Raw genomic sequence first — 25,233 nt, 5'->3', positions numbered from 1 at the left:
AGCTAGATTCTGGACAGTCCAAATCTAAGCGGCACTAATCCATAAAAAAAAACCTCAGTAAAACGTATGAATCCCGCTACTACAGTTTGCTAGGGCTAAATTTATCTCGTGGGACGTAGCAGCAGCATTGAATAAATGAAGCAAATGCACGAACAAAATTCACACCATGAAGTTCATCGAATGAAAGGTGTACATGTTGTGAACGTCCTGCGAATACTGAATGAGTAAATTATCTTACACTTAAACGTACGCTTGTGTAGTATTTGGGAGCATCGGTGTAGTAGCTTGCAGTAGCAGATGTTGTCATGTGGTAAACTAGAAACTCTTTGTAATAACTTGGAGTAGAGTAGTATTTGGTGGTTAGGGTGCAGTACATTTGAGCAGTATAGGTGTTGGTGTAGTATTCCAGATTTTGGACATGTAGTACTTGGGGGGTTTGGTGCACTAGCTAGGGGCAGCCTGTATGGTCGTGTAATACTTGGTCTTCTTCGTTGTGTAGTAGTCACAACCTTGGTGGTATACTAGGATGACGGGGTAGTATAGTATCCAGAATAAGACGAACCTATTGGTCCACCCATGGCATTTCCAGCTATCTGAAATGCAACAGCCAACATCAGCATTGTGGCGTAGTTAGCTACAAATTGAAAACGAATGTGGTTTAAAAAATCATTCAAGCAGCCATAATTTGGTTGGTATTACAAATACCAGCCAATTTACTGTACCTTTTGATTAAATTGAGGCTTTTACCTGAGCAAATGATGTCAGAACAGGTCAACTTTTTTCAGCTTGTGTATGAAGATCAAGTTTAATGCATACAAAAGGAGACGAACGGAACACGATTTCAATATTCAAAATTTCAAAAGAAATATCATAACTTACCGTTTAAAAAAAAAGAAATGAATTAAATTAGAATAGCAGGCTACCCATTGTTATTTATTTACATGATAATTCGTCTGATTTTGAACAATGCTCTACACTACGATGCCACATTTACAGAAATTCCGATTAGGGAAAAAGTCATGGATGAAATTAAAACGGATGAAATGAATTTAGTAACTGTATATTTAAATAACGTCTCAGTGCTAGTCATTCTTGGGAAGGAATAGTACTTTACTAGTCTCGCTGTAGTAGCTGGGATTGAACCTTTGTTGTAGTGTAGTAAACCGAAGGTTGGGAATGCTAGCTTGAAGTCAAATGGTATTTAAAAGCAGGTTTGAGTTTAGGATGTGGTTGAGTAGTAATAATACGTTATGGTCATGCAGAATTTTGTAATACACGATTTTTGTGATAACTGGTACCAATCATTCAATCCAAAATGTGTTTGGCTCGACAACTTATAATTTCACAGCACACCTGGAATAACACTTTGCCAATGTATCAACACATTAGTGACAAGATTGGCCGCACGGTGATACGTAGGATTCTTGCATAGCATTAACGGTATTGTTGCGTGATGCCACACCCTAATTCGTGAATGCTAGATAATAATTGAATTTTAAACGTTTAGTTTGTTTTTGGCTTTATAACGACGTTGAATAATATTCATTACTATTTTCTCGATAATGTTCATTTATTACATTGTATAATAGTTTCTCTGAATTTAAATGAGAGTTACTTTTACTACGGAAAATGCACGCTTGTGTTATCAACATGGTTTGGTGCCGTAATTCACTGTATATAATAGTTGCGTGTATATCTAAATATAGCGGCACTTGAAATGACTGGGTATGGCACCCTCCCAATGTTGGAATTGCTAGTAACCAAGAGTCTGTAAGCAATTACAACTCGAAACGTCAAGCGTTGGTATGGGACTGGCCATCCATTCCAACGCAAGACTGAATAGAGAAGTAAGAGCTTTCAGCTGATGTCACGGTGGGGATCATGTAGTACAGCAATATGATCCGGGCCAACATCGTGACAGTTCTGGAGGATACTAGCATGTCAGTCAAGTGCTTAGCGCAACCATTTTGACTATTTTCCTAATAACTAAAATAAAAACTGGCAAACCGAGGCTTCTATCTTTACCGATTATTTGAGTATTTCCTTAACATAGAAATTTCAGATTGAAACTAGGAATTAAGTTAAATTAAGTTTAAAATGTTAAAATAATTAGACTATTCCGTCCTCGAGCTTAAGTAGTAAATATAAAACTCGAATTGGGGGCAACAATGTAGTAATGGGGTTGCATAGGTTGCTGTGTAGTTAGCTTTAGCCTCGGTGTAGTAGCTGGGTACGGCGTATGTGGTAGTGTAGTGCCCTGGTGCATTTGTGGTGTAGTATTTTGAGGCTTCGCCTTGGTAATACTTGGGGCATCAGTGTAAGAAGCTGGAGCAGCGTATGTTGTTGTGTAATACTCATTAGCCTTTGTGGTGTAGTATTGGAAAGCCTCGGTGTAATAAGCCGGGACAGCGCAGGTGGTGGTGTAGTAGTATTTGGGAGCCTCGGAATAGCACCTCGGTGCAGCATACGTTGTTGTGTATTGTATATTCATATGTATTGTATATTCATCTGTATTGTATATTGTATATCAGATTCTTCTTTTGGTAATTTTCATCCGCTGACGAAGGAACAATCTTTGAGCTGCGCCCGATAAGGCTGACCGTGCGGAATTTTTCCGCAATAATAGCTAGCGTGAGACATCTGCATTATTATAGCACATACCAGATTTTTCAATCAAATGCTTTATGGAACAATGTTCCAATGTAGATTATCCAGGTTTCTTTTGGTCATTAGCAATTTTTGGCGCATGGTCGGTAATGATTTTATGCTGTGCATTAGAGTGTATAACTATGCATTAGAAAAAAAAGTACGTATATATATCTGTGATTTGCCGCTCATTTTCCACCATCCCTAACACCAGTCATAAATTTGGATTATGGATAGTTAAAAATTTAGATAACTACACCATAATATTTATAATCGCATCATGGAAGTTTTGATACTCTTAAGAGATGTGCTAAGGAATTAAACAATATTTATTGCAATAAGCTTGCTGTATGTGGCTAAAGATTGATTACAATGCAGATAAGCAACAACACTTCAGGATACAATACTCGATAAATACGGATTCTGGATTCCATTAACAAGATTCAAAGCATCTTTGAGCAGTTTGTTATGAAGAAATAATGCAACAAAATGACAACACAAACGGCAATTGTAGATGAAGTCTTGCCATATTAAAACGTTGGATTAGGTTGAAAGAGTAGAAAGACAGGTTTTTCAGGTTTAAAAAAATGTAATATTTGTTTTTATCTGACAGAACTAAAATACTATTGGAATATTGGCATGATGCCATGAATGTTCGATGGTTAAACTTGAATGTAACCTTCATATGCTTGTCGAAATTTACTAAAACGCACCTTGGTAGATTGATGGCATTTATATTTACACCACGCTCGCGATAAATGAGATATACAGAATTTATGGGACGTACTTTAAATATTAAATCATGTGTCGGGAAATCTAGTAAATATTGTAACCCTTTCCATTGAAGGGGATGTGAACGGGGGCAACGGGGAGGGAGCTCGTATTCATGGACGGGGACGACGGGCAAGTGATCACCTTTGGGCTGGAATCCAGCGTCATCAGCGGTCCAGGTCAAAGTGAATTTCTCGCCTTCAGGTGAAACCCAGTAGGAAGATCCCTTGTTGGTGTTGCCCATAACATCTTCGTAGGTGGCCTTTCCGTAAGAATCGTAAGCGACTCCTTGCATCTTCTTCTGAACTTGAGATTCTTCACGGGTTGTGTAGTCAGACTGGGCGTAGCTGTGGGTTAAAGGGATTTCATGTTTTGAAATATGAAAATCTAAAGTCTCTTTGTTATAACACATAAACCATGAAAATGATTTACCTCCACTGGCTGCTGCCATCGATGTTGCGCTCGTCGGATTGGCTAGTGACTGTAATATCAGCATATTTATTATCCTTGTAGCTTGGTGTGGGGTAGGCTGGTGTGGGGTAGCTAGGGAGTAGGGTACTTGGGCGCGGAGTAGCTAGGGGTAGCGTACTTTGTTGCAGGGTAGCTGGGAGCTATGTATTCCGGCTTATAGCTGGAAGGAACGGCAGCAACAACAGCCAAGACGGCAGCGATAACAAACTGTCGTCCAATGTATTAATTAAATAAATATCTAAAATTTTTAGTTGTTCAGAAAATATAAGCAATAAAATGCCTTACGAGCTTCATGTTGTACTAGGTTTACTTGGTAAACAACTGATGGTTCTGTTTCTACGTTTCTAAGCTTATATAGTCAAGTGAATGGTACGAAACATTCAACTGACCTAGTTGTTGTGCAGCTCAATTTGGGCGTTGTGCAAAAAAATAGTTCACTCTCACTTTTCACGTTAGACAACACATCGAAAAAACTTTTCTTAATAGTAACAGCTAATTGCTTTTTTTGTGCATGATTTGAGCTAATAGTGCTCTACTGGCGTTCTCATTTTTAACAGAATCTGATTATTCACTCTCATTGATTTTTTAAAATGATAACTCGATAATATGATAACTGTTAACTTTCGCTAAGGATAGTAAATTTAATCCATGAACTAGATGTCAACATAGCATTTGTCTGAATCGGGTATTGGTATTCCCGGCTACCACTTCAATGTTAATCTATTGGAAATATTAGGCAAATGAATTGTTGTATGCCAATTCAAAAGCGAGCCGTAAGTGGAGGAGGTGAATGTTGATTTATAATGAACAAAAAAAAAAATCTTTTTGATTCCTACTTGTCGAAAACAATAACTACATGATAGTCTGGAATACAAACCATAGGTAACCACCAAGGAACGGTTGATCGACGTTTTCAAAAAAAAAAAAGGTTAAGAAACGAAATGAATGGAAAATTGCACACCCTTTTTTGTCGGCTACATAAAACTGTTTGGAAACCATTGAAGTCATCAGTTGTTTAAGCCTTCCACAATAGCCAACATGAAACTGGTCAGCATAGATATTTTTATTTTGACAGTTCACAATTTCATCACTTATTGAAAAACGAATATTTTGTTTTCGCAGTTTTGGCTGTTGCTACTGCCCTACCATCCAGTTACAAGCTGGAATACAAAACTAACAGCTACTCTACTCCTCTACTCTGCTTCTAGGTACAATAAGGATAACAAGTACGCTGACATTACCATCACCAGTCAATCCGACGAGCGCAACATCGATGGCAGCAGCCAATGGAAGTAAGTACATTTCATGTTTTACACTTATTAACAAAGGGATTAAAGACACTCACATTAAAAAAAATTTATTTTTCCAACCTAAAGCTATGCCCAGTATGACTACACTACCCCTGAAGAATGTCAAGTTCAGAGGAAAATGCAAAGAATTACCTACGACTCTTACAGAAAAGAAACTAATGACGAAGTCCTAGCCAACACCACCAAAGGGTCATCTTGCTGGGTTTCCTCTGAAGGCCAGAAGTTTACTTCAATGTGGACTGCTGGATTCCAGCCTAATGGTGAACACTTGCCTGTCGCTCCTGTCCATATCTATGAGCTCCCAGTTGCTCCTGTTCCAAATATGAACTCCAGGTTGCACCTGCTCTTCCTTATTCACAAACTGATCTTGGCTATTAAGATTGAAATATTAATGTACTATGCAAGTTTAATTTGCTGATGTAACGAAGTAAAAATACAACTTTTGATTATATTTTATCTTCATTGTTGGTTTTCTTTATATTAAAATTATATATTATGTTTGTTGTGCATTATATTTAAAGTATACATTATAAATATAGTAATTCAAGTGTCATTGACATTTCCTTGAATTCTATTTTTATATTATACTTTACATCCTGCTTATTGCTGATTGGATGAGCTTAATGCGTAGAACATCGCGCCATACATTTCCTGAATAAGAAATCTGCGTGAGATATTCAATAACTTATATCCGAGCTCCCCTCAAACATGTTAAAAGCCCAAAAGTTAGTTCCACAGTTCTTCAGCTCTCTCTTGTTCTAGTTCAAGTTCCATCTCATTCTTAGAAGTGCTATTATTTTCTTCAAATATAGTTAGTTTAATTTGTTCTTATTCAATAATTATTGTAAGTGTCTTCATCGCTTCTTGTGCGACCGACAAGTCCCGTTTTTCATCTTTTCTCTTCAACGTTTGACATCTTTATTCCATCTTCGCCACAGCGGTGACGGTAAGACTCAATTGGCCTGACTCCATTTTGTATTTCTATTTCCCATTTATATCTTATATCTGTGTAATGCTTTTATTATCTTTGGCCTATTAGAATAAAATATATTCGGCATTGTGGTAACGCCTTCCCGAGTTCATTTTTCCTATTACAATTTGTCTTTAATTAAAGTCATTCTTTACAATCACTAAAAGAATGCTTTACACTGATGTGAAATAAAAGTATGATATGTCTTCATATCCGTTTACCGTTATCACGCAGGGCATGAACAGTTTGAAAGACGTTACTTCTCTGTGTGAGCACAAATTTTGTCGATTTGCACACATTCGAACGCAGGTCTCACGCACAGCTTCATTTAATGCATGGCGGAGTAAAGAATACCTTTGGCTTGATTGTTGGCTAAAAGCAATAAATGATAATGTTGCAAATACCATTGATTGTTGTTTGCTCCCGAAGAATTACTGATGTGACAATACAGAATACACAGCAGACGACTAAAATATTAGAAGATATCCGTGAATGTGTGGTTTACCTGCCACCTAGCGGCAAACTGAAGAGAAGTTTCCAAATTTTGTAGGGGGACTGGTAGATTCCCGTTACGAATGCTGGTAACACTAAACAATTCATCTATCATAACATTTTTTACGTAAAATTGTTTTTCTTCCATGAAAATAATTTTATTAATAAAAGCCTGTTGGTAAATATCTATACAGGTTAAGTTAATCACTCGAATTTCAGTGATAAATCTGATGATAATTGCAAGGCGATAATGGGTGAAAGAGTGACTTAAGGATCGGAACAGTTTGAATAACTTTAAATTGCGACTACGTGGGTTGGTTGCATTGGGAACCAACACTTATTTCTAAATGGAAGAAACTATAGGTGCCCACGTCGATTATAAAATGTGGTTAAAGTTAATACGGCTACGACGCACAAACCCACACTTTTCTGACGTGATTTTAGATTGACATTCATATTAACATGTATTTTTTGTACCGATAATACAAGAATGTCAGTGCATTCAGTACAGAAATTTAAATAATGTGTTCAGACAGGATTTTATATAATTTAGTAAATCTTATAGCCTTTGCCGTTGAAAGGGATGTGAACAGCGGCAACAGGGAGCTCATATTCGTGGACGGGGGCGACGGGCAAGTGATCACCTTTGGGCTGGAAACCGGCCTCATCAGCAACCCAGGTCAAAGTGAACTTCTGACCCTCAGGAGAAATCCAGTAAGAAGATCCTTTGTTGGTGTTGCCTAGGACTTCACCGTACGATTCTTTGCCGTAGGAATCGTAGGTGACTCCTTGCATCTTCTTCTGGACCTGAGACTCTTCGCGAGTGGTGTAGTCAGACTGGGCATAGCTATGGGTTGAAATAATAAAATTTGCCTTATGGTTATCTTTAGTTCTTAAAATGATGAGTATAAAGTATGAAATAGATTCACCTCCATTGGCTGCTGCCATCGAGATTGCGCTCGTCAGATTGGCTGGTGATGGTGATACCAGCGTATTTGTTATCCTTGTTGTAGCTGGGAGTAGGTAAGCTGGTGCGGGGTAGGCTGGTGCAGGGTAGGCTGGTGCAGGATAGGCTGATGCAGGGTAGGCCGGTGCGGGGTAGCTAGGAGTAGGGTACTTTGGTGCAGGGTAGCTTGGGGCTGGGTAGCTGGGTGCCTTGTATTCCGGCTTGTAGCTGGATGGAACAGCGGCAACGACGGCCAAGAAAGCGGCGACGACAAACTGTCAGAAAATGCCGTTTTAAACATAAAATTGATTTTAGCTCAAAATAAGAATAAGAGATTAAATGCCTTACGAGCTTCATGTTGCACTAGGAGGGTTTGATAAACAACTGATGGTCTTAGTCCTTCCATCTCGCACTTTTATAGTCGAGTGAGAGGCATAGAACGTTCAGTTGACCTAGTTGTTTTGGCACTAGAATTCGCACTAGCAAATTAGGTTTTGGGCGTTGAATATAATACCTTACTTTCGCTTTTCCCCTTAACCACAGTGCATTTTTGATTTCGTTTGGCTGGTGAAGGATTTATTTTGTCTCCTGGTCTATGATGATGAGAAATCAATATCTTGTTATAGGAGTATTCACACGTCAGTGTCTATGAAATACAAATAATATAATTTATCTTACTAAAATCAGGTTGACGAACGATAATTTGCTCAATTCCTAAATCATCAGTCGGGGGTGATATGTGACAATTCTGAAGGAAAATCATCAGCAAATTGTGTTAGGTTTCTACTTATCGAAAGCAATCACTGCATTGCAAGGGCTCTGTCCTGTAATGCAAACCAAATCATTTCGCCACCACAAGGCGGTGAACGCCGCTTTCAAAAACTAAGTAAAGAAATCAAATGAAAATGAAAGACATCCAATATTTTTTCGACTATATAAGGCCGTCTGAAGGTGACTGAAGACATCCGTTGTTCAACTCTTCAACCCACTCTCAACATGAAACTAGTAAATATAATTTCTTAAAATTTTTCTTTTATTTACAATTTCATAGCTTATTGAAAAGCTTTTTTCGCAGTTTGTTATCGCCACTTTCTTGGCCGTCGCTGCCGCTGTTCCACCCAGCTACAAGCCGGAATACAAGGCACCCAGCTCCCCAGCCCAAAGCTACCCTGCACCAAAGTACACTACTTCTAGCTACCCCGCAGCGGCCATCCTGCACCAGCCTACCCCGCACCAGCTTACCCTACTCCCAGCTACAACAAGGATAACAAATACGCTGGTATCACCATCACCAGCCAATCTGACGAGCGCAATCTCGATGGCAGCAGCAAATGGAGGTGAATCTATTTCATACTTTATACTCATCATTTTAAGAACTAAAAATAACCATTAAAATTTTTTTATTTTTTAACCGATAGCTATGCCTAGTCTGACTACACAACCCGCGAAGAGTCTCAGGTTCAGAAGAAGATGCAAGGAGTCACCTACGATTCCTACGCCAAAGAATCGTACGGTGAAGTCCTAGGCAACACCAACAAAGGATCCTCTTACTGGGTTTCCCCTGAAGGCCAGAAATTCACTTTGACGTGGACCGCTGATGATGCTGGATTCCAACCCAAAGCTGACCACTTGCCCGTCGCCCCCGTTCATGAATACGAGCTCCCAGTTACGCCTGCTCTCCCTTATTCACGCACTGGACCCGGTTACTAAGTTGTAAACTTTCCCTACATGAAATTTGAATGGCATGAACCATTCTAGTGTAATTTATTGATGAGAAATAAACGGAAATTATGCTTTGATTTCCGTAAAAGCCAATTATCTTAGTAGTCTAAACAAATGTTTTATTATACGAATGGAACTTCGTTACTTGTAGAAGAATGACGTAGCCAGCGCAGTTATTACCTTCGTTTCCACCGATTCCCGTCATTTCCATTCGTCGAAAACAAAGCGACGAAGGTGACCGGTTCCACACCAATTAAATCAACGAAGCTTCTAATCACGTATTCTCTGATTATATTGCCAACGTTGCAAGACAGGCGCAATTACAGGACTGGCAAGATTTAGTTATGCGTGCTAGTCACGTGCCACCTAGTGACGACCGAGGAGAAGCTTACCGGTCTTACGGCGGGACACGATCCAATCACGACCCGTGATTACACCATCCGACTTTTCTATTATGGCTTTTTTCGCATGTAATTATTTTTCTAGCGTAAAAGAAATTCTATCCAGAAGACATTAAAGTAAGTAAAGAATAAAGTTCATTGATTAAAATTCCCAATTTTGTTAATTTTCTTTCCTAAATTTAACATTAAACGTAAGTTTGTGCCATAATGACCGTAGCCTTTTATCAGTGATAGTTAGATCATCTATTGTACAGTATAAAAGACTTGATAAAACAATTTATGTTTGGTAACGGTGTTGGTTCGCTAGCGCCGTTACTGCGTGTATATGCCTTACTAATGTTTATCTAATTCTAATTGCAGGTATGGGAATGGCTGGAAGAGTGACGCAAATGTCGTGCCAGGTAAAACAACGATGAGCTGTGACCACACTGGCTGGTTCCATGGAAAGCAAACGCTATCAACTCTAAATGGAAATTTGGTGTCCACATGAATTATAAACGGTGGATTAATACGGATATGGCGACCAAACCCACTCTTTTCTCACGTTACAGGTAAATTAAACTTCAAAAATATTTTTTATGATTGTTTAATAATTTTATAGTCGTCACTAACAAAAATTTTACCGAACCGAAAGAGTTAGAGTAGTGTGTGATTCCATAAACGACGTCCACAAGCTCGTTACGGCAAATATTTGCATGACCATCTATGACAACGAAACGTGTAAAGCTGTCCAATACTTTGTAGAAATAAAGGACATTTTGCTTACGTTGACGGCATTTATATTTGCATCATGCGTTCGATGTACAGATATAACTTATAGGACATGGTTTTAATATTCAATTACATATCAGGAAAGCTAGTAAGTATCGTGGCTCACGATAGCTATTGTTGCGAAAAAATTCTGCACGGTCGGCCTAATCCGACGCAGCGCAAAGATGGTTTCTTCATCGGTGGACGAGAGTTGCCAAAAGAAGAACTGAAATCTCCTATGCCCAGAAAAATGTCGTAAAGCAAATACCACGTCTGAATGGAGCTTCTGGTGAAAACACACAAAGAACTATCTTGGATGTCTGCTAAATTTTTAAAAATCCTTCTGCCGATGTTAACGGAAAAGATAACCAGTTGCGATGTATCGCATGAAAATCATGCAACTCGTCATTCGTGAAAAATAACGATATTTGGAACGCAAGCCCCGCCTCGATGCGACGTTTTTACGGCAATCTGAGCTGCGCTGCAGTGTCTTTCAGATGGGCTTTATTCATACTGTACAACACGTTGCCGTGAAAGAAGGGAAAAAAGCGTAAAATAGGGTGAATAAGATAAATGGTAGCGCATGATAAAAAGTGACGAATTGCGCGGCAAAATACGCTTATAATATGAAACAAATGGTTTTACGATGGAATTCAAAACTATGTCTGAGAATAAGAAAAATTGACAGTGTTATATTGGATAAACAGCAAGGCATGTCAAAAGTTCAAGCCAAAAGGTACAGTATATTTGTTGAAGCTAAGTAGTTGGAGGACCTATTTGGGGCTGGAGAAATCAGATGTTCAAAAATGAATTTTTTACGACAATTTCGATTTTTACGACAAACGATTTCAACAGCAAACCTTTGCGTAGTCCAAGCTCCCCAAGCGCCGCTGCAGCGTTTGAAAAAAAGGATGAAAAAAGGGTCTTAGCGCAACGAAACATTTCGTTACAATAGGAGAAAAAGGCCCTTGGCGCAACGAAAGCTTTCATTGCAATAGATTGCACCAGGACTGCAGTCTGTTCTCCATACGGAAGTATGGAGATTTTGTTGACAACCCGGCGCTGCCAAAGACTAGCAGACGTACCTAATCGCATCACAGCTCTCAATCAAGTATATAATTTTTTGTATTCAAGCTGTGACAATCACTTTCTGTTTAGGCAATAGACGTATGGCTAGATATACGTGACGATGAGGTTAAGAAACCAGTTCTTAGCCTAATTTCATAGTGCTCTATGATCGTGGGTAAATTGGTTTAATGCTTAAATTAGATTTATCGTTAGTATTGACGTATTTCTTTTTTTTTTTTTTTGAAAGAAAGGTGTCTAAACGAGTATACCGCCTTTTTTTGTGACCCCAGCCAAATGCGTTTTCAAAGGGATAGTTTGGCAATTGTTTCAGCACTAAGAAAAAGTCCATTTCAAAGTGGCCATCATCTTGGCATAAAGTTTGATCTCCAATTACTACTTGAATGGCAGTGTTTAAATGAAAACTGGAACAAACTAGAGAAAAATGGGATACTGACATCTGAACAGATTAATCTGTTGGTTGAAGCTACAAATAACAAATCAATAAGAAGTCCAAGTGGAAATTTCCCTTGTGCATGCTGCGATGGGGAATGTGAGTTAAAATGTCAAAGCATGTCCCAAAGCTCAATTGGATCTTTATGTACTGAGAAACTAGTTATAAAATTTCGTAACACATGGACATGGAACAAGGTTGCTGGTAGATTTGATTTACATTTGTTACATTATTATTTGTTGGTTGAAGATTACTCACCTTTTATTTTTAGGTTTGAGGGATGTGATAGAATGTAGAAAGAATCTTGTGACACAGTTAGAGGATCTCTGTATCAGATCTTCACAAAGCAGTTTGAATCTTCAAAATTTAACGAAGTAACTCATCCTTTTCCCGTCGATACATTGAACAGGGGAGGAAAGTTCGCCTTGCGGAGGATTCAAGAACTCGAGGGATTGGAAATCTGAATAAAAACGAACTGGATAAATCTAATATCCAGAGAAAATGGTAGTAGTCTTTCCTTTTAGTCTTGTTTTCTTACAACTGTATTCATAGCGATAGACTGTACATGCAAGGGTGTATGAAGAAATAGCCAGCATTTCATCAGAGAAGAGTAAAAATCCTGCGTCGTCACCTCACACAATTGTTGCTTCCTTAACTGAAGTAGGATCTAATGCTGCACTTAACTTTCTGTTTGCATTTTTCCGTCGCGTATGGCAATCAGGTAAACAAAAGATTCTACTATAGCCGGCAAAATGTTTAACACCTTGTTTTGCAATAGGCGAAGAGGGGGTTGCCTGGTTTGAGATGCTGATTCACGCACTAGAATCACATCGCAGTTGACCTCTCGCGTCTATCTTTCACCTTCTACATCAAGTGAATAATAGCACATATGACTCTGATTCAGGTTGCTCAACAAATCTGTCTTATTTCTGCGTTCCATTATTTTCGAGTACGGATTTTAAATTTTTTTTAAATTTTCCTACCAATAAAAATTACGGGAACTCCTTTTCTTATTTAGAGATAGTTTGTGTTCCATTCCTCTATGGGATCGACAAGTGGCGCTACAGCTTCTTTTAGAAGTCAGCATTTAGCGTGGAAGTCTCGTCTGTGTTTTACATGCTATACACGTTCTGCTCGAATTATGGGACGTATTGTATATTGTCGCGTCAACGACTACCGAAGTGTATTTCTGCGTCTACCAACTATTACAGAGTCCCCATGAAGACTGACCATAAGCAACAGCGGTCAGTCTCCCACAATACAACTGATGGGCCGATCCCGACCGGAAGGGATCCGGTCACCGTCCGCCCACACCGATCTCGTGTGTCGTTGACCGATCTCGGCGGACGTGGCGTGACTGGCCGACACTGGAGACATTTGGTTCAATGGTCGCGACAATATTATCGTGAATTTTTTTTTGCCACCCCCATATCCTAGGGCTAGGCCGCGGGTAGGGACACTCCATGCGTGCGATTTTAGGGGTGATCCAATATTTTATGTCTATGATTTATTTCATAGAATCCTGAACGGATTTTACATAAAAAATTGGAGTTAAAGAGCATTCCTTTATCTTTCGAATGCAACAAACCCGATAATTTTCCGAGCAATATTTCTATACGAAAAAAATTCCGGCGTGAGACACCGTAGGGCCTATCCTACGCGTGTTAAAACAGCAAAATTGGACGGGGTGATCCAATTCTTCTGGTGGCGACTGTATATTTTACTTTCCCTTTTGTTTTTCTTTGATTTGTTCCCTTTGGTTGCAATAAAATAAAGATATTTCTGTTATGTTATTTCATTGAACGAAGAATTGCACAGGTCAAGCCGACCTACAAGTTTATGTTTATCTCATCTTACTGTAGGAGCTACTGTGGAGCTAAGCGTTCCTACAGTAATTTGATGGCACTTTCCCGTACCATATTGGGTAACTAAAAAACACCTTTGAGCTGATTTAACTGAAATCCCATCGTAGTTTTAATATGTATATACGTATCTGGCCACGGTACACAGCTTAACCAATGTGAATAATAATACTTGTAAACACCACAACAACTTTTTTTTTTAAATGTTGTTTAAGGTGCCTCCCGTGTGGCGTTGCCATATCGGGAACGGGTCGTCCTAGGAGACCAAAATTAGCACCGGAAAATTACTTGAGTAGATGAGGGGACTTTGACTTGGTTCAGCAGCGTTTGTGAAGTTCCTGATTCCTGATTTCCAGAAGAAATTTAACACCAGGTCCCTGATCTTGAGTTTGGCGTGGTTGTCACAGTTTTGCGGTGGATGAAGAAGAGTGGACAGGTTCAGCTGCAGTTTGAGCTCCGATAGGAAGCTTTTTAGCTCCTCTCTTTCGGCAGCGATGTAGGGACATTCTATTAAAAGATGGGAGGGAGTTTCCTGTACAGGACATCCATAGCTACAGTTTGGGGATACAGAGGGATCAAATTTCGAGACACGAGCGTTTAAACGTAGCCGGTTCGAGCGGAGTTTGTGGAGAATGCTGTTTTTAAGTCTGCCAGGATGCACCATCCAAGGCTCAGGAGAAAGCGAGTTCCTGGGGTGGTAATCAAAGAAACCATAGTGACTCTCCAGGTATGAAGTCATCAGTTTGGACCAAGCTCTGCGGAATACATTTGATGCGAGTTTAGACGGGTCGGCGTAGTCGATTTTTTTACAGCTGGGGTCCGTTCTTGCATCGTTTGCCAGACGGTCCACAAGTTCGTTTTCTGGGATACCTACGTGACTGGGAATCCAGTAGAGAACAACTTTTGCGCCGGCGGAAGAGCTACTTAGAGCCCTATTCCGAATCTTAATGACTAGTTCATTTCTAGGGTGTAAATTGTTGATGGCTGAGATGGCGCTGAGTGAGTCCGAGAAGATCCTGATCAGCTGCGCTGGGCCGTTTTCAGTGTATTCTATGGCCTTTAGAATAGCCATCAGTTCGGCTGTGAAAATGTTTGTATCACTAGAGAATTTCCAGGCTTTTTTTAGTTGAACATTTGGGCAGTAGATGGCGCATGCTGTGGAGTTGTCCTCGTAGTCACGGGAGCCATCTGTGAAGACGCTTGCCGTACTATTGTTGGCGTTGTTTTGTGTATACAGTGCTCGGAAAAGTAGTCTGATGAAGGTTGGGTTTTCAAGTGCCTTGTTTCTTGAAATTGGAAGAATAATTGATGGAATTTTTCGGCATCAACCATGGAGGACTCATCAGCTCTTCAGCGAAGCTAAAGTTGGTAAACAGTGATACTTTTAAAGCTGACAATTGGAAGTTGCATACCACAACACTTGGGGTGCTCCTGGTATTCCATAAGGTGAGGCTAGAGTAGGTACATTTTGCATTTCAAAAAAAGGGTTCTTCGGTTTGCATTATACCTACGAAAGTAACTTACTTTCGACCCTAAGGGTGTAGACGAGATCTATTTAGCTCTTTTAAAGACTTTCTTTCCTCGCCACCTGCAACCGCCCTCTCCGATCAGACGTTTTTTAGCTCTTGTCTAGACATGTCACAAAATTTCCCTCGTTCGGGGCTAGGCCCACGTGGTGATTCGAGAAATTTTCGCAATTATTATAACGACCAAGTTCCTTTCAGTTACGAAGGTGATCGCCGGCGTGAACAGTTTTTCAGGGATCGTGAGCTTAGAGAACGCTTGTGGCACGAGCGTCAGTTACAGCGTAATCACAGCGACTTTCGTAGCAGATCGCCTAGAAGACTGGACTATAGCTTGGCTGATGAATCATCTCAGTACTACGGTAGAAGTGATGTATACAGTCAACGGTACGACGCGCAGTTTGAGCCCCATCGGTTTTCACGACCTTTTGCATCCCCGAATTTCACGACGATCCGTATACCTATACGATCGAGTCCGATGCTATCTACGATGATGATAGGCAAGAGGTAACGGATGAGTGGTATGAAGAGGAGGAGACGGTGGAGCGAGGACGTTCATGGCGCCCCGGGTGCGCCGAAGAGCTACCGACCGAAGTATTGACAAGTACGCCAGGTACGGAAGTGACGGGTGCAATTTTACCAACGCCGCCTTCCCCGCAACCGCCAGAAGAAGCATCTCGAGATCCGGCATCGTTTTCCGCGGCCGTTATTCCTAAAGAAATCTGCCGTGAGATTGCATCGCTCTTAGCGGTTGGGGTTTCGACGGATCAGTCAAAGTTAGTGTCAAGAGAATTTCCGTTGCTCTTTGAGGAGGAAGGTTTTTCTCTTAAACCCCCGAAGTTAGATGGGTGGATGAGCAGGCGCGCGAAAGAGAAGAACGCCCTTAAAACAGTCAACTCAATGGAGGAGACCTTAGTGAAAACTCAGCTGAAAGTTATGGACATCGGCCCACCATTGATCGACTTATACGCGCGGGTGTCAGCTACCCCGGACGATACACCAGCAGGTGTTCGCGTACGCCGTTCATTACAAGCAGCCTTACAACAGTGGGGTAGAGCTTTTGCGCACATTTCAAGAAAGCGCCGAGAAGCAGTAGTCAGCGCCACAGACCCTAGGGTTGGCTATTTGCTGAAAGACGAATCCAATTTCACTACCGCAAAGGAGGCCCGCGAGCACCTTTTCACCGGTGAGTTTCTGAGCCACATGCTTAAGGAAGCAAGCCAAGATGAGGCTCTAGCAAAGCGGGATCAAGCGGCAGCTGCCGCTTCCCGGGGAAGAAGAAACCCGCTTAGGATGGTTCGGACAGCCAATTCGTCGATAATCTGGCCCCACGGTATTATGGAGACGATTTCCATCCAGCGGTTCGAAACGCGGGCAGAGGGAGAAACGATCCGAGAGGTGGCCATGGGCGCGGTAGCTCCAGAGGAAGGTATGAATTATTAAGACCTCAGGTTTTTTTCCCTAGCTATTCCCGTCCTTAAAGCAGTGGAAATCGGGGATAGGTTGCGTTATTTTTCGGAAAAATGGGCATCGATTAGTAACGACCCTTGGGTGCTCGATGCGGTAGCTAACGGCGTAAGACTGAATTTTATTTCGCCTCCGTTGCAACACTTTCCTCCACATTCCGTAGTTATGTCAGAGGAGATGCAGGCGGTTTGCGACGCCGAAGTAGTTAACCTATTAGGCAAACAAGCTATCTCCGAAGTTACGGATAATTCAGAGGGTTTTGTGTGTTCGTTCTTTTGCGTGCCAAGAAGGCTGGGGGATTTCGACCGATCGTGAATTTAAAGCCATTTAACAGGTTCATAGAGTACCAATATTTTAAAATGGAAAGCCTGGAAACCGTCCGGTTTATCGTTAGGGAAGGGGGCTGGTTCATTAAGTTAGACCTCAAGGACCCATACTTAACAATTCCAATGCATATTTCTCACCAAAAGTACCTGCGCTTTGCATGGAGGGGGCGTATTTATCAGTTTTGTTGCATGGCTTTTGGCCTTTCCCCTGCCCCTCGGATATTTACGAAGCTACTGAGAGTAGTGGTAGCCTTTCTGAGACGACAAGGTCTCAGACTAGTTATTTTTCTAGACGACATCCTACTTTTGAACATTTCGCACTGATCTTACAAAAACCTTGAGTCTTTTACAAGCCTTAGGTTTTTTGATTAATTTGGAAAAATCAGTAGTCGTCCCCACCCAAATAATTGAGTACTTAGGTATGATGGTTGATTCTGTGAAAATGTCATACGCGCTGCCCGGTATCAAGGTGCGGGAGGTGAAAAGACTATGTGAGGACGCATTGGGCGCCAAACAGCTAGCCTTACGCAAGGTGGTTTCCATTTTAGGAAATTTCACGTGGGCTATTCCAACCATTCCTTTTGCACAGTCTCACTATAGACGCATGCAGCGCTTTTATCTATTAGAATCCACGAAGGCGAACGGTGATCTCAGTAGCAAATGCAAGTTGTCGTCTGAGGCGGAAGCCGACTTAAAATGGTGGATGGCGAATTTGGAACTAACAAATGGGAAGGTATTCTTTCCACGAAAAGCCGATATTGAAATATGTTCGGACGCTTCACTATCTGGGTGGGGGCTGTATTAATTTACAAGACTTAGCATCAAATCAGATTAACTTGCCACTTTGGAACAAATACTCTCTATTTTAATACTGTATACTAAAGCGAAAGAGAAAGATGACTGAATAATTAAAGCGTACAGGAAACTCCAATGCCATAAAAGATAAGTTAACCTGACCATCGCAATGTTGCCTGTCGAATGCTCATAAAATAACGAAATTTGTTATTTATTTTTAATTTTCTAACAGGAATTTATTTGTTTGACCATTGTTGTGTAATGGGGGTATAGCTCAGTGGTAGAGCATACGACTGCAGATCGAAATGTCCTCAGTTCAAACCTGGGTGCCCCCTTGAAACTTAAGAGGCATTGGTATCATTTATTAGATTGAGTTTAGAAAGGGCATGCAATTATTTCGAGATATTTGGATATAAATTAGTTAAATAATCATCCTAAGCTAAATCAATTGAAAATGCGCGCACTGAAGGAGAAAGACGATTTCCTTGTTTAATAAGATATTCGATTACTGTCGTATCGATGTAGTTTGTTTTAATTTACATGACCAAGCATCAAATCAGATTAACTTTCCATCTTATAACAAAAACTCTTTATTGTAATCTAGGAAATGTCATCCAATCATGCAGTAGATGGCTTCATACTACCAGCCAACGACATCACTCCAACGTAGCCCTGTCTTAGTTGTGTATCCGGAAAAAGGCAGAGATCCCCTTTTCGTGTCGGTAGGACAAGAGCCTATGAAGTCAGACAACAAATTCATTCAGACGTATGTGGCCCTATGCACGTACAGACAAGAAGTGGTTTGCGTTTCTTTAAAATTTTCAGTGATGAATTCAGTGGATGGATTCAGTATCGCGATTTTTTTTCGAAAATTCGGTACCACGATACCGATACTTCTTCAAAGTATCGCTTCCCATCCTAGTTGAAGGTTAAATATTTGTTGCATCGGAAACTAAATATATTGTTGGTGAAAAGTCCCAGGAAACGGGATTCGAAGGCTTTTGTAAGACATGAGTTCCAAAACAAAGATTGGTTCAAACATGATGTTAAGTATATTATTCAAACAATAAAATGGTATTTCATTTTAGGTTTCAGCAGGGCATTCAGAAGGGCTGTTACTTCGGCGACGACTGTTCTTAAGACTCGACGGTGACTAGCCGATTCCCTATGCCAAATTTCATGGTACAGGATTGCAGGATTTTCTTCGCACTCTCCCAAATGCGGTCTATGTGGGTGAGAAAAATGTCATTCGATTTTGTAACAAACAACCTGTATTTTTCCGTATAGTTTGGTCATTTCCTACAAGGCCTGGCGAAGTTTTTGCCGGCTGTGACCAAGTTGGTCCCATTATCGGTTGGTCTTTGGTAAAACAGAGAAGCAAAGGAGAAATTCTTGCATCCTGAATCCGTCGAGAAGTATGGCGTACCTTTGGCGATACTCAGTCCCGACTGTATGTGGTAATCTCTATACCATAGTGTATACAGTAACCTTAGTGTGCAGGTAACATATCGCTGAAACTATGAGTTCTATTTCAAACTATTTCAATATTTGGGGATGAACCTGCCAATTCAGTTGGTATTTTATTAGACACCAGGAACGACCCGTTAGCGGTGGAACGGACCACCTTAAGGATTTTTTGCCGCACCGTCATATGCAATAAAGGTGGGATAAAAAAACATTGAAGATCAAACTATTTTCAGGTTCAGGATTTCATTAGACTAATAACGTAATGAATGTGTATGGCACAAGGGGCTATTTAAAAAATAACAAATGCAATTAAATAATTTGCGGTAACTCAAGCATGCACCTTCAACCATACTTGGTGGACATCTTGCAGCAAGTATTTTGCATATCCAGCCTGCAATCCGATAAGATAGATTCGTACAATGAATAGTACATATTCCTGGAACCCAGCTGACTTCCAATCGCCCTCCCAGCTCACTCCGAAGAATGAACCGACTACGAAAGAAAATAATTTTGCTATCATTTGCTATTTTCTTGACTGTGTCTTTGTTACCAGGTGTGAGGATCGAACTCACGTCTCTATACAGAGACCAGAACTTAAGTCTGGCGCCTTAACCACTCGGCCAACCTGGTGTTATATAACACTATTTCACTTAATTGGAGTCCCATCTTAAAATTCCAATCGTCCAATGAAACACTAAAAAAACGAACAGACTACGATAGAAGAGAAGATTGCTGTTGTTGCTGACTCTCGTGCAAAGTAGCAACAGAGAGAGATGAAAGGATGATGGATGAGGATGAATGAAATGACGGAGATATAAAAAAGGAATGCTTTATTGCTGGACTAGGAAATGAACATAAATACCGCACGCTTGATTTAAAGAAAGAAAACGGAGGGGACAAAACTCAGTCTGAATTTGGACAAGGCTGGACAAACTGTCTGGCAAAACGAGACAAATAACTTAGACTACCGTCTGGGTTTGACAAAAGGAGACGGAGACAAAATGACTGTCTGGGTCGGCTAACAAAGTAATACTACCCCTTTCCATAGAAAAGGGTAAAGAGCTCAACTAAAATGGGCACTCAAATACTACGTAGGCCCGTGCCCCCTACAGCCCTGCCCGCGAGGGCAGCACCGTAGGTGACAGCTGTCATTTACCATTCTCGTGACTACAAACTAGTGGTTACCAGGCGTGTTGAACGAACTCACGGCTCTATACAAAGACCAGAACTTAAGTCTGGCGCCATAACCACTCGGCCAACCTGGTACACTAAAATATCAGTAACAGTAGCAGTAATAGCTGCTACAAAGAAATTTTCCTTCTTTCCAGTTGTACACAACCGTTAAACAATACATTTAAGATCAACGTGTGAAAATCCAACTTACGTATCTATAAAGAAACGAAAACTTAAGTCTGGTGCCTTAACATCTAGACTAATCAATTAATATATCTTTAGCAATCAAATAATTGTGTAAAGTATTATCAGCACATGGTTGCGACAGATTTTAATAACAGAAATGGAATTTACCAGGATATAGATGCAATTTAGCGTTACTCGTCTATTGTAGCAAACTTATGGTTACCAGGTATGAGGATCGAACTTACGTCCGTATACAGAGACAGAAATTAAGTCTGGCGCCATAACAACACGGTGAACCTTGTGTTCACTAATACTATTTTACTTAATTGGAATCCTAGCTTAGAATTCCAATTGCCCACTGAGACACACAAAAAAATGAACAGACTAAGGTAGAACAGAAGATTGCTGTCATTTGCTATTTTCATGATTGTTTCTTACCTTTTTCAAATTGATTTATTCCTAAATCTACCAGGAAATAAAATTCATTTAACGATTTTTCGACGTGGCATGGTTCTATCTTCAGCCAATATAATCCTTGTGGTTAACGATGTTTCCTAGCTTATGGTCCCACCTCCAATGAATGGGTTGCGCAGTTAAAACGGTATTTGAAAAAGTTTACCAACGGAAATCATTTGTCTTATAGAGCATGGTAAGAAACACAGCGCGAATGAATTAATCAAAGAGTGTTCACTATGAGAATTTAGCGTTATATTATGATTACTCACATTATATTTTTACCAGCGAATGTCGGACGGATTCGTTCATCTAAAGATAAAAAACTAAGGGTAGCTATCATGTCCTGAAAGATCTGAAAACTTTCTCCACCTTACCGCTCAGTTTATTTTCTACGCAAACAACAGAAAACAAAAAGAAAAAAACTAATAAAACCAAAAACTAAAAAAAAAAATAATAAATGCGTATCAGTATAATTATATAGGGTAAAAGAGCGAATTGGGACAGCGTTTGGGTTAACACTCTTTCTTATGGGGAATGTGTGTAAAGCCGATCTGCTAATTTCGGACAAAAACCATTGGACATTTATGTTAATCTGATCAGTCTTATTTTTCAAAACTAATTTATTCGTTCGATTGAGTTTTGAATCGAATAGCTTAAGACACCGAAGAAGGTGCAATAAAAAATATAGCAAAATGTATGTTTCAATAACCAAAACAATGAACTGTCAAAACGAAACATCAATTTTTCAGGTTTGGTAACTTGTGATCGAAACTCACCCCAAAAACATAAAGTATTGATTTTTAAGATCGTATTAAACACTTCGCTCTTTAAGTAGCCAACAGACCATAGGTTCGGTAAAAAACAAAAAAATAAATGTGATTGAAATTTTCGAGAAACCCGCATTAGGGACAGTAGACTAATTACAAAAAGAGATGTTATGCTTATCAAATGAATTTTGTTAACCATTTTATTATTGATTACCATTCTAAAGGGTAATGGTTCTATGCTGTCAAGGAACTATTTTAAAATGTTTTTATCCTCATTTTTCCCTTTTTGGTGAGGTATTTCTAAATCACTACTACAATATCAACAATATTAGGAACAATAGATTCAGTTAAGTTTTCTCTACATGGCTATTGAATATTTTTATGAAAATCATGTGAAAATATGCATCTAATCGGTGATTGCAGTTTTTTATTTTTTAAATAAGCTCCCGTGATGCTAATTTAGGACAGCATTCTACATACTGAAATGCACACTTTATGCTTTTAATTATTTTTCTTTCACCATAGCATAATCGTAAGATGTTGATTTGACAACCAAAAGGCTAACGGTTCTATACCGTATGGGTACTATACATATACTTCAATTTCCTTATTTTTGAATTTTTTCTTATTTGATGAGATATTTTGAAATCACTAAGAACACCTTAAACTAAAGCAATATCATCAATACTGGTATCAATAGATTGGTTTAAGTTACCTCTACATGGCTGTTGAATATTTTATGAAAATCACGTGAAAATATTTATCTAATGGGGGATTGTAATTCTTATTTTTTCTACACAAGCTTCCGTGACGCAAATTTGGGACAGCAAACTACATACAACAAGACATGTTATGCTTTTTAACAATATTTTCTCAACCATGGCATAGTTGTAAGACGTACGATTGCCACCGTAAACGATAATGGTTCTATACTGTCAAGGCGCTATTTTCAAGTTTCGTTTTCCTCATTCCCTCATTTTTCCCTTTTTTATGAGATATTTGTAAATCATTATAGATACCTTACACTACTACATTATCAATAATATTAAGATCAATAGATTCGTTTAAGTTTTCTCTACATGGCTATTGAATGTTTTATGAAAATCATACGAAAATATGCATCTAGTCCGTAATTGCAAATTTTTATGTTTTTTACATAAGGTCTCAAGACGCCAATTTGGGACAGCAGACTACATACTATATGACATATTAGGCTTTTCAACTTTGTGTCGTTCGAGATGGCATACTCGAAAGAAATTGGATTGCCAAGCTATAGGAGAATGGTTCCATACTGTCTGGGCACTATAATTTCTTTTTCCAAATTTTTGAACTATCCCCTTTTTTATGAGATATTTTTAAATCGCTAAAGATACCTTAAACTAAAACAACATCAAAAATATTAGGACCAACAGATTCTTTGAAGTTTTCTCTATACGGCCGTTGAATATTTTGTGAAAATCATGTGACAATATTTATCTAATGGGGGATAGCAATTCTTATATTTCTTTACATTAGCTCCCATGACGCTAATTTGGGACAGCACGCCACGTACTAAATATTAAGTACTAAGTATTATATTTTATTGCTTCAATATGTAAGCGGTGGTATAGTCGTAGGACTTTGGATTGTCAACCCGAAGATTAATGGTTCAACTCAAATTGTAGAATATGAACAGATTGCTTTGCCTAACTGTTTCATTTTGTGAGATACTCTTACATATTCCATGACACAGAATGACAGACTTGTGTAAGCTTCCTCTACATGGATGTTGCATAACTTCCATGTATGCAATATTCATGCTAAGCGACAATATTCATGTAATCGGTAATGGCGAATTGTATCATTCATAAAAATTACGATGGCAGTGGCTCTGTCGTAAGATGTTGGAATGGGAACCAAAGGATTGAATAATTGATTCTTAATGCGGCAAATATTTATTATTTTCCATTATTGGTTTTTTAATCACACTTTGTGTGATATTATGGAATCGCAATGAATGTTTGTAGGAAAACCTCAGAAAAATAATAATATGAATTATAAAGAAACAGGCCTTATGGATCCACGAATCGCAAACACTACATTGGTTGCAATCATCCTTTGTACCTGTGCTTTTACATAGCATTCAGAGAACACGTAGCCACTTTGTTCAGTATCTTCGCCAAAGGCAAAAGAATCCTCTAATCGTGCCTCTAATCGTGCTCGAGACCTCGATGAGCGTCGTGATCCTTCAATAAAGACCTTGCCTGTTGTCTTTTTGTCCTTTTTTCCTTTTGCCTTCGGACTGTAAAACAGAAAAAATAATTATGAGCAATTAGGGAATTTAAGACATTAAACTGAACAAGTGCTATGATCATACAATGAAAACACACCATCTTTTGTCAAAGTGACATGAGAAGTAATTGCCTTAGATTGTAAGGACTCTCAATAAACTTTAAGCTCAATAATGTAAGGACCCCCATAAACGTTAAGTTCAATAAGTAGTTAGATGATGTGATTTATCGCTCTTTGTTGCTGCTACCCCCTCTGCCTTTCCCCATTGACTATTTTGTTTCTTGTTTCGTTTTCAAATTACCCTTTTGACGCATAATGGGGGGTCATCGACAGGGCATAAATCAGCTGACCTCGCTTCTCACGTAACACTCTGGTTCCGTTTCGATGACCCCACGCAACTTAGCGTTCCCACGCTGAGTTGGCGTCATCAAGCTAAAGCGTGGTATAAAAACCCTCGCCGGAGCTGTGCTTAAGGGTCAGTTCTAGCTTAGCCTCTCAACCGCATAGTTGTGTAGCCAAGTCTTTGTTTTACTTTGTGTAACTCCGAACTGTTGAAGATCCAATACACTAGTAACGAAGTGCCAATTTCCGTGTTTTCCACGTCGCTGCTACAAGTCCTCAGCCGAGACGCCGCTCACCGCCCCTTCCGACGCCACCTTCCACATCTAGCACCATGACTTCCGCGTAAGTACCCTCAACGCCTCTTATTCTTCTTAGCTTTCCTGATTAGTGTTCTTTTCATATCCGGGCAGCCGACGTGACTGGCTGCCGGATCCTAACCACCCTAACTATGCACCACCCATCAAGTGACCAGAATATTAGAGTTTAAGTTACTAACCTGACCATTGTCAGTATTGAGTGTTATTTGTGTGCTTTAATCCCCCAGTCGCGTCAGACGTGACTGGGACGCGATTATTGCATCTGGTGGCAGCGAAGTCGAAC

The 25,233-nt window shown here is 39.7% G+C and overlaps 1 protein-coding gene, 1 long non-coding RNA gene and 2 other non-coding genes across 7 annotated transcripts in view; 2 read left to right on the top strand and 2 right to left on the bottom strand.

The window, feature by feature from the left end:
* The window catches only part of LOC130690727 (gamete and mating-type specific protein A-like), an 86,542-nt gene that overhangs the window by 24,223 nt on the left and 37,086 nt on the right, over positions 1–25,233 (top strand). Inside the window, exon 1 of one of the 4 annotated variants that reach the window (XM_059497026.1) lies at positions 8,588–8,611. The exons of 2 other annotated variants lie outside the window; for them this stretch is intronic. In XM_059497026.1, coding sequence (XP_059353009.1) covers positions 8,603–8,611 — 9 coding nt within the window. In that variant the 5' untranslated portion in view covers positions 8,588–8,602. Of the gene's footprint in view, positions 1–8,587; positions 8,612–25,233 lie in introns of those variants that run through there. One more of the 4 variants, XM_059497029.1, reaches the window with a different exon arrangement.
* Positions 5,230–6,616, bottom strand: LOC130690736 (uncharacterized). The gene is made up of 2 exons (XR_009001067.1): positions 6,390–6,616; positions 5,230–5,569 (listed from the first exon to the last, which is right to left on the bottom strand). It is a non-coding gene; the product is annotated as an uncharacterized LOC130690736 (long non-coding RNA).
* Trnac-gca (transfer RNA cysteine (anticodon GCA)) lies at positions 18,235–18,306 on the top strand. Its single transcript has one exon. It is a non-coding gene; the product is annotated as a tRNA-Cys (tRNA).
* On the bottom strand, positions 19,986–20,068 carry Trnal-uaa (transfer RNA leucine (anticodon UAA)). The gene has a single exon. It is a non-coding gene; the product is annotated as a tRNA-Leu (tRNA).

The sequence above is a fragment of the Daphnia carinata genome, chromosome 9, assembly GCF_022539665.2.
Source record: "Daphnia carinata strain CSIRO-1 chromosome 9, CSIRO_AGI_Dcar_HiC_V3, whole genome shotgun sequence".
Taxonomy (NCBI): domain Eukaryota; kingdom Metazoa; phylum Arthropoda; class Branchiopoda; order Diplostraca; family Daphniidae; genus Daphnia; species Daphnia carinata.
This window is presented reverse-complemented; position numbering and strand designations above follow the sequence as displayed.